Source organism: Sciurus vulgaris, assembly GCF_902686455.1.
Source record: "Sciurus vulgaris genome assembly, chromosome: 3".
Taxonomy (NCBI): domain Eukaryota; kingdom Metazoa; phylum Chordata; class Mammalia; order Rodentia; family Sciuridae; genus Sciurus; species Sciurus vulgaris.
Window position 1 is genome coordinate 80,106,775 of NC_136463.1, and position 10,777 is coordinate 80,117,551.

General features: G+C 38.2%; 1 protein-coding gene across 1 annotated transcript; it reads right to left on the minus strand.

Moving 5' to 3' along the window:
* Window positions 1-1,112: 1,112 nt before the first annotated feature.
* On the minus strand, window positions 1,113-10,539 carry TSN (translin). Its single transcript, XM_079134805.1, has 6 exons — window positions 10,316-10,539; window positions 8,622-8,715; window positions 7,576-7,672; window positions 4,902-5,017; window positions 3,971-4,050; window positions 1,113-1,650 (listed from the first exon to the last, which is right to left on the minus strand). Exons 1-6 carry the CDS (start codon window positions 10,379-10,381, stop codon window positions 1,417-1,419), a joined length of 687 nt encoding a protein of 228 aa, XP_078990931.1. The 5' UTR covers window positions 10,382-10,539; the 3' UTR covers window positions 1,113-1,416.
* Window positions 10,540-10,777: the final 238 nt, after the last annotated feature.

The following is a 10,777-nucleotide window of genomic DNA, read 5'->3' on the forward strand; positions in this document are numbered from 1 at the left end:
TTAACCTATCCTGCTAAAAACTGGGAAGGCAGATGGTGGATATCTCAGACTATAAACAGCAAGCCTAAATTGGTGATTAGGCGACAAAGGATGACACTTCTAAATATTTCACATTATTCTGGAAAAATTAGCAACTTCCTTTCAGAGGGCACCAAACAGCTGCAAATTAAATCACCTTTTTTGTTGTTGTCCGCTGTTTTTTGTTGTTTGTTTCTGCAGTGCTAGGAACTAAACCCAGGGTCCCACACATGCGTGGTAAGCACTCTACCACTGAGCTACACCCCCCTCCAAAGCCACCAATTTAATAATTTCAAATCAATAGCAAGAGTTGACTGCTAAGCATTCTTTGTACTATCTGAAAATGGGGAGAAAACAGGGGCATCCACAAAATTTATGACTTGCCCCAAACTGTAAATTTAAAATCTATTAGAATAGCCATCACCAACTTAAAATTTCTTACTTGAAAAAAACATATATATATACACACACATACTTTTAAGCTCAGGTTTCATCTTTCTTCCAGACAACACACAGCATTTTTCTCTAAGAACACACTCACTAGGGTATTGCTAGTTAATTCTTGAACAAGGCTTCACACTTCCAGACCAAATGGCTGCTAGGAAAAAGCTTTCATAGTTTAGGAATGTATCACATGAAGTTGATGTGTGTGACAACTATTTTTAATTGCTGCAATAGCAGAATGTTAAGGCAACATCAGAAAGCAGAAGTGTTTTAAAACACTAAGGCCTACTTCCTGAGTGGTAGAACCAAATGATGTAATGTTACTAAACCCCTTAATACAAAAACTTTCCAAAATAGTCTGTTGGGCTTGATTTTGCAGTTTAATCTTTTATATTCTGATGGCAGTGAGAGAGAACCCAGGGCTGTAATTCCCTTGGCAAAAAATTCAACATCTCATTTACTCAAAGGCTTAAAATAAGGAAGAGAAAGTAAGTTCTTGCTTGCCAACCATCCTTTTTAATTATCTATTTTTATATTATATCCAGGCTACACCTGGAAATGGATGGCTAACTTAGATATAGAAAATATTGAGTGTCACTTCTGAAGAATCACAAACGAGACAATAAACTTCTCAATCAGTACATCCACAGTCAGGGTAAGCAAGAAAAGGACTTTACCAAGAGACTGACATTTACACTTTTTGACAGAACTGAAATATAACAAATTACAGAGCAAATACTGAAACAAGAAAGAAAAATCTGTCCATGTAAAGGCTATTTTTTTTTAAATCCCCAAAAAAGTGTTTCAATTCTGATACTCACACCACACAACTGGTTAAGAAAATAAAGCGCAGTGTTTAGCAACTGGGTATCCTAACTACGGTAAGAGGCACTATGTGCTCAGCCATCCCTGGCAACTGCTGAGGTCAGCAAGGCCAGAAGCAGGGAGAGCCTCCTATTTTTCAACACAAGCCGCTGCTGTCTCCTTATTGAAGCCCCGGATGGAGAGATCATAGACCACCTCCTCTACTTTCTTCACATCATACTTCAAGCCATCGTAGCGCTTCCTCAGAGAGTCGTTTTTCAGGTTGAGAAGGCGGAAACCAGAATCCAATTCATTGATAAAGGTGGAGATGTGGAGGGGCCGAGAGTAGTCTCCAGCAGTCACACTGTTGACAGACAGCCTAGACTGCACAAGGAAAGAGAAACAGGGGCACGTAACAATGTAGTTCTTCCTTAGTATAACTTCATGTGGCTCACAATTAGAGGAACCTCAGGCCTAGAAAGCTATGCTGATGTTCTCTGCTCAAGGTACCAGTAAGCACAGACAAAACAGGAGCTTTTCTAAGAAGAACCCCACAAGAAATGAGACCATTTCTGCCAAATAACAGGTTTAATAAAGTTAATATCTTCTAAAATTTCACTTATGTCTTAAACTGGCTATTGTGCAATAAAGTACATAACATTAAGCAAGTATCATCTTTACAACTCATCAGCTAACATATAGCAGAAAGAAATGGTAGGATACTCTCAGTAGCTCTGCCTATCTTTTCAAGTCTTGGGCCAAATGATCACAGTCTTAGAGTGTACCTACACAGCTGTAACTCCAGTCACCTAATATCAGTAAGACACAAAGATAGGACAAGAAGCTAAAATCAAGTCATTGAAACATGATCTTGAAGGGCAGATAAGACTGACTGATTTCAAGACCCAACTCAAAATTTTCATTCTCCATAAAATCCTCCACAGTCTTCCGAGACTACCTATTTAGTGTGTTCCCATACATATGGACTTAAAACACCTCACACTAATCACTGACATTAACAAGGTACTGGAAGGTCAAGTACTGGTGAGGTGTCTCCAACAAGCCTACGTCAAGAGGTACAGCACACCAGTGAGCTCCAATATCCCTTCTCCCCATCTTCCTCACTGAAAAATTTCTCAAATTTTCACCTCGCACACATACACCCCATTTCTGTCTCCCATGTCAAGGCACTATAATGTTCTTTTTTGTTCTGTTTGCAGTGCTAGGAATTGAACCCTGGGCTTGCACATTCTAGGCAAGCATTCTACCAATGAACTACTTTCCCAGCCCCACAACACCAAAATATTACACAGAAACTGTGTGTACAACTTTAAACCAATATCCTTAAAGCGAGGGGTACGCCCTTTTCCTATTTCCTCCTACTACTTGCTGGAATAAAGACATGAATTACCAGAACTACAGCAACAGTTCTGGAACATGAGAAAGAAGTTTAGAAACTGCAAGAATCCAGGATCAGCTAGACTTGGTGGCACACAGCTGTAATCCCAGCAATCTGGGAGGCTGAGGCAGGATGATCAAAAGTTCAAAGTCAACCTCAGCAACTTAGTAGGCCCTATCTCAAAATAAAAACCTAAGAATGGTTGGGGATGTAGCTCAATAGGTGCTCCTAGGTTCAATTCCTGGTAAACCCTCCCATCAAAAATCTAGGGTGAAAGATCAAAGAATAATATTATCAGCCCTGGGCTCCTCTCCTTTGGAGCAAAGATAGGCAAATTTGATCTTAAAGAGTCAGACATTAAATATTTTCACCTCTACAGGCTGCACCAACTCTATCACAACTATTCAACTCTGCTAGTAATAGCTTTTTTCCTTTCACAAGATTCTTTTACAGGATAATTTCCCAAGGAGATTGGGGGAAAATGTATATGAATACCTCATACAATTACATAGGTATATTGCTAAATTAATTATGTGAATTAACACAGTGTTAAGGTTTAGATATGTGGTCCCCCAAAAGCTCATGTGTGAGACATTGCAAGAACACTCAGAGGTGAAATGATTAGACTGAGGGCTATAACCTAATCAGTGGATTAATCTACTAATATGGATTAACTGAATGGTAACTATGGACAAGTAGGGTATGGCTGGAGGAAGTAGGTGACTGGGGACATGCATTTGAGGTTTATATTTTATCCCTGGCAAGTGGAAATCTCTCTCTGCTTCTTGGTTGCCATGTCCTGAACCACTTCCACACCGCAACACCCATCTGTTATGCCTCACCTCGGGCCCAGAGCTACAGAGCTGTCTGACCACAGACTGAAACTTTGAAACCATGAGCCAAGATAAATTTTTCCTCCTTTACATTTGTTCTTGTAAGATATACTGGTCACAGCAACACAAAAGTTGACTAAAAGTTACCAGGAATATATGACCTACCACTACTCTAAATGAAGAGGTATCTTTTGAAACTTTGTATTACCAAAATGCAAGGGTAGATGCGTAGCTTAGTGGTAGAGCAACTGCCTAGCATGCACAAGGCCCTGGGTTCCATCCCTGGCATCCCCCCACCAAAAAAAAAAACTTCATTATCTATAACACATATAGTACAGTCAATGACTATTTGATGATTGATAAGATGGCTTAGAAAATTAAGACTTCCTGAGTTTTGTTTCCATTTTAAAAACTGAGAGTTTTAAAAGCAAGAAGATCAAAAAGGCAATCCATAAATTATTGAGCTTCTTACCAGTTCACTAGCAAGAATTAAAACTCCTGAGAGATAATCTTCTACATCCAGATGAAATCCCTTTTCCCGATCTGGTTCAACTAAAAACCATATCAAAATAAAAACAAAGTCATTATATGAATGCAACTTAAGCCTAAAAATACAAATACACACATATATGCATAATATATATATATGTATAAAATTAATTTCAAAGTAAATGAAGGACAAATCATTTATGGTTTTTTTAAGGTGTTTACACCTGCAGTAACTAGACCATACTGTGGATTTTTCAAACTATTCAACAAAGTACAATTTTTCTTTCCAGTCTTCTCTGAAAAAATGATACCATCAAGAAGGGTATCCAGGGCTGGGGTTGCAGCTCAGCAGTAGAGCACTTGCCTAGCATGTGTGAGGCACTGGGTTCAATCCTCAGCACCACATTAAAAAATAAGTAAATAAAGTAAAGGTATTGTGTCCATCTACAACTAAAAAAAAAAAAAAAAAAAAAAAAAAAATAGTATACAGTTATATCGGAGAATATCCTTCCTGTTAAAAAATGCAAGATGAAGCCTTTATGGAGAAGTCATGATATTTACAATTGACTTCCAAAAGGTTTATAAACAGACACACACACAAAGTGAGAAGGCCAAGCAAACGCAGCAAAATGTTAAAAAGTGGAGAATCTGACTGTAAATACATGTTCATTATACTATTCTTTCGAGTTTTCTATTGACCTGAAATGTTCATAAATTAAATTTTAAAAACAAAAAGAATTACCCAAATATAAGTGAGCAAGCCACAACATTTTCAGTTTGTTTCCAAGAAACTAGCTTCCTATTTAATTCTCCTTTGTTTTAATAAATCAAAAGTATAAGCAACAGCTCCTCCCACCAAAAACTTAGTTACCATGCCTGATTCTGCAAGTCCTGCTAATGAAGACACTACTTACTGCCAAGAATTTCTGTAACTGCTTCTCGAGTCACTAGTGTTTCTGTTTCCAAATACACAACAAATGCTGCCAAGAAGACCAAGCGCTGCAACACGAACCTCCAATGCTCATGAAATCTGTGTGAAAGTAAGCACATTCAGTCGTGAGGGATCTTTGGAAAGACAGTGTAGTACAAGCATGTCTAAATGGTTTAAAAATTTTCAAATACTATCTTATGTGAAACCCCAATATGTAAAACATATAAGAGCTACAGGACATTCAAATATATTAAATGATTTAGTAAAAAATGTTTTTTAAGTTCAAATTTAATATCATTTACTTATTATAAGTTTAATCAATAAGAAGCAAGATCCAATTTTGATGAATACAAAATTTGCAATAAAAAATAATCGACAACAAGGGTGCTTAAGAAGTGATACTGCTTTGCTAGTGCAGTGGCACACACCTGTAATCCCAGCAGCTCAGGAGGCTGAGGTAGGAGGATCACAAGTTCAAAGGCAGCCTCAGTAACTTAGCGAGACCCTGTTTCAAAATTAAAAATAAAAAGGGCCGGGGATGTGGCACAGTGGTTAAGTGTCCCTAGGTTCAATCCCCAACACCAAAAAAAAGTGACTGCTCTGAGAAAAAAACCAAAAGGCTAGGAACATAGCTCAGTGGTAAATTGCTGCCTAGCATGCACATAGCTCTGGGTTTGATCCCAGCACCACAAAAAAAATAAAGTATTAAAAACTGCAATTGAAGACTGATGAAAACCGCAATTGTATATCAGCCTCAACATCTAATTTATTCCTACACTTTGAGTATGGGGCATCAGGAAAATCCTAATTCACAAAATTATCATTTTTCAATCACTAAATAGAGAACTTAAAAACTCAGGATACTGCTGGGCACAATGGCACACTTGTAATCCCAACACTCAGGAGACAGAAGCAGAAAAATCATTTAAGCTCAGGAGAATTAAAAACCAACCTGGGAAACACAGAACCCATAACCAAATAAACCACCAAAAAAAAAAAGTACTAAGCTAGGGATGGGGGGATAGCTCAGCTGGTAGAGTGCTTGCCTTGCAAGCACAAGGCCCTGAGTTCGATCCCTAGTACCACAAAAAAAAAAAAAAAAAAAAGTACTAAGTTAGAAGCATGACAGGAACAGCAATTTTACCTATTCCTCTGGACATGTATTCCAGGCCTGCTGATATTTAAATGTGGCAACAAACTCAAAAAATGTTCCTCGGAGCTGCGGTTGAGGCTCAGTGGTAGAGCACATGCCTAACGTGTGTGAGGCACTGGGTTTGATTCTTAATACCATATATAAATAAATGAATAAAATAAAGGTCCAAAAACAACTAAAAATACATATATTAAAAAATGTTTCTCTTTTGAAAACTGAATTTATAATTTAAAAATCTTTCCCAAAAGCAAAAAAAAAAAGTTTCTCAACACAATGTAGGTCATACAAAATTTTCTGAGGGCCAACCCAGCCAAAAGGCAACCTCAAGAGTTAATGGTTTCTAAAGACCCTACCAGTTCTATTGTCCTACCTCTGAGCGTTTCAATCATTACCTTACGGCATGGATTAGCAAACTCTTTCTGTAAAGGGCCAGGAAGTAAACATTTTAGACTCTGAGCCACTTTCACTTTCTGTCACACACTCTTGAGTTTTTCTTTTAACAACCCTTTAAAATATAAAAGTCATCCTTACCTCTGAGGCAGTGGGCCACTAGTGGTTTGCCAAACCCTGCCATAAAGAATTTTTTTGTGCAGTTACATTATCCACCCCTCATATACATCCCAACCATTTAATTATATGTTCAAAAGAATAACTTTTTTAGTAAGAAAATGAATGTATAAATCCTTCACTCTTATTTATCTCATCAACACTCAGATGCAGTTTTTCCCAGTTTAACATGTATGAAATCTAGATATGTATTTTATGACCTACATTTCACAATCATGACTACCAACCTTTTTCTTCCCTACTGCCATATAAAATAACAGTATTTATAAAACTAATGGTGTTGTAAATTCAATGAGATATAGCATAAAATATTAGCTAAATATGCCCATTAGGCCAAGAACAGTGGCACATGCCTGTAATCCCACAATTCAAGAGGCTGAAGCAGGAGGATCACAAGTTCAAAGTCAGCCTCAGTAACTAAGAAGGGCCCTAACCAACTTAGTGACACTCTTTATCAAAATTAAAAAAAAAAAAAAAAAGGATTGGGGATGTAGCTCAATGGTGGAATACCCCTGGGTTCAATTCCAATTCCCCCCAAAAAAGTCCCTTGGCAGCAAAATTCAAGTTATGAGATAAAATTAAACTCCATATGTACACTTCCACCTCATCTCATAATCTTAATAGCATAAATACAGTTCACCCAATTTTAAGAAACATGAATATAACAAAAATATATTCTCGATTTGACCTTTAAACATTAGATATTTTCCTAATTACTTTTCCACTGCAAAAGTAAAATATGTTTCTTAAGAAATTTTTCAAGAATGGAGAAAATAAAATCATCAATACTGTTACCACCATTATCAGTATTATTCTATTTGTTGTTTCTTCCTACATATAGAGATTTTTAAGTGGTCAAAAGCAGTTATTCAGAACCTATAATTTTTGGCCTGCCTTTTATTACCTAACATTATAAAACAATGATACTTTTACAAACCTGTAATACTGTTCAGCAGGGAACTTGGTCTTCAGAGACGTTAGATGTGTTTTTACTGTGCCAAAATGTTCTCGAGCTTTCAAACACCTCTTTGGAACTGATCACAAAAGATAATCAAACATAAAGAACTTAACAAACTTCAAATAACAGTTCTTGCTTAATAGTCTATGCAGTCTACCTGAAAATTAATAACTTCTTTAAAACTCTCAAAACCATGTCTGTGCCTTGACATCTGGCTCTAAAAATTATGACTAGTTCCTCTACTAATTAATCAAATTTAAAAATAACAAAAACTTGTGTGAAGGGAGTATGTTAGGAAACACATTGGTAATCTGTAAGGCATCATTTTAAAAAACATCCTTAAGAGACTGTACACTAGCTACTATTCCTACTCAGTCTGAAAAGGATGTCTAAAATTGGACAGCTTTTAGTTCCTATGTTTGACCACTCAGGCTGACCCGTTCCACATTGTGGAGTAAATGACTTACCTCTGACACCTGTAAGCAACATTATTATTTTCCATTTGAAAACAGTTTTCACTCTTTTAGCTATCCTGGCTGTATTGTACAGTAAAAGTTCTATGTCTCAACTTGACATATGTAATTCTCATTCAAGGGGTTCACTATTTACACATTAATTTGAGAACATTTTATACTAATACTGTAATTAATGTCAGTAAAATTCCATAATATAAAACATCCATTTTCAAACCACACTATGTTGATGTGAAAATCAACCAAACACAAAAAAATATTATAAACCTGTAATATGATCAAACCACCTTCTCCAATTTCTACTCACCAAAAGGCATAATGGACATTTTTCATAATAAAATGAGACACATCAAGTATGCATTCTGCATGGAAATTAAATAAGAAATCAATAATTTTATACATATATCAAGTACAACCAGAAGAATGAAAAATTATACTCCATTTACGTACGATGTGTCAAAATGCATTCTACCATCACGTATAACTAATTAAAATTAAAAATTTTTAAAATAACAACTTTGATACAAACATTCAAAATCAAAACACACTTACTGTCCTGAAACCCAGCACCCTGATGGACCCCTTGCAGAAGAGTTAAAATCTCTCGAGCTGTTTGTTCTAAACTCTGTACAACTTTTCGAATTTCCTAGAAAGAATGAAAAATCAAAATCAGATAAACAACACAATCACTATCACAGACTCATACCAAACACACTAGAGCATATTATTAGATTATACTTTCAAATACATTCAAAATACTAATGGTCTTCACAAGGGCAGAACCTGTACAAAAAATAATCAGGTTTGAATACTGACTTTTCCACTTATTTCAAGTGTGAGAACTTCAGAAGACTACTAAAAAATCAGATTCTTCAGATAGCCTTCAAAAGATAATAGACACTAGGCATGGTGGCCCACACCTGAAATCCCAGTGACTCAGGAGATTCAGACAAGAGGATCATAAGTTCAAAGCCAGCCTCAGAAACTTAGTGAGGCCCTAAGCAACTTAGCAAACCATGTCTCAAAATGAAAAATAAAAAATGGGGTAAAATGCCCCTGGGTTAATCTCCAGTACCAAAAGAAAAAAAAAAGATAACAGCCACTCATCACCTATCCACATAAGACACTATAAAATTTAACAATTAAAAGAGATGATTATGTGGGCTGGAGTTGTAGCTCGGTGGTAGAGCACTTGCCTAGCATGTGTGAGACATTGGGTTCAATCCTCAGCACCGCATAAAAATAAATAAATAAATAAATAAATAAATAAATAAATAAAGGTATTATGTCTATCTACAACTAAAAATATATTTTTTTAAAAGAGAGATAACTGGGAATGCAATGAAGAATTGTACTTAATAGAACGGTTGGGTATTTTTCATTTCATTTATTTTACAAATATTCACTGAGTATATTTACGCATTAGAAACTGTAAATACTGGGAAACCAAGCGGTGGGTCCCCACCCTCCGGCAGTTTAGCAAATAACAGAGAAGACGATTTTAAAAATAATCACACAGGGGTTGGGGAGATAGCTCAGCTGGTAAAGTGCTTGCCTCGCAAGCACAAGGCCCTGAGTTCGATCCCCAGTACTGCAAAAAATAGTAATAATAATCACACAAATATCTTAAAAGTAGTTAATGTGCTACTAGAAAATATAACGGTGAACGAACTAGATTGTGAGGTCAAGAAGATGAATATGATCAAAGAAGCAAATTCCAAGAAATGCAAACAGTACATGCAAGAGTCCTGAGGCAGGAAACTATTTCGATCGCTAAAAGAACAAAAAGGGTATTAGCTGAACATAATATAGAAACTAAAATGAGATTGGAGAGAAGCTTTGTAGACCAAAGTTGAGTATAGATTTTTATTCTATGTGAGATAAGAAGTCATATGAGATATTTTAAAAGAAGTCACGTGTGCTTTTAAGACACCAACAACAGACAAAACGTGTTGACTGAGACCCAGACACTAACCGAGCCTTCGACATAAACAACTGCTGAAAGAGAGGAAAATTGACACTCAAATGAGGCAGATGATGTTGAGATGCTGAGACCCGGAATACGGATTCAAGGGAGCAGCAGAATCCAGGGCTGGGGTAGGGAAGTGCCCTAACCTGAAACTAAAGGGGAAGCAACCCACCCTCGAAGGTGTCCCCACCGCCCGAAACTGAGCGACGCAGGAACGCCCGGCTATGTGGCCCAGCTAGGCAGGGAAAGGGAAAGGGAATGGGAGGGAGGGGCTCGCCTCTCGGATGTCCTGCTCGGCAGCCAAAAAGCCCTGAAGCTCCACGAAGATCTCGCTCACAGACATGGCGCCGGCTGCACAACAATCAGCCAGCGCGGCGAGGGCGGCCAGGGAAGCGAATCCTGCAGACAACCCGCGCAGTCAGTCGCAACGCCCGCCGCTACGCCCACCGCTACCGCCGCGTCCACCCGGCTCTACGCCACGGCCGTCGCTGGGGTCTTCCGAGGCCCGCGGCGCGCCGGAGGCCGGCCTGTCCACCGAGCTGCCTGAGGCGCCGCCCGCCGTGCCTCGCGCTGAGGGGTGCTTTCAGAGACCGGGAAGGAGAGAATAGGCGGGGCTTCAGACTGGTGCCTTCAGACAGGCATCGCCGGAAACAGCCCGCGAAGGGGGCCTAGGGAGCACGTGGGCCTCCGGGAGGCGGGGGCGGCTTGGAGGTGGTGCCGGCTCGCCGGGCGGTTAGCT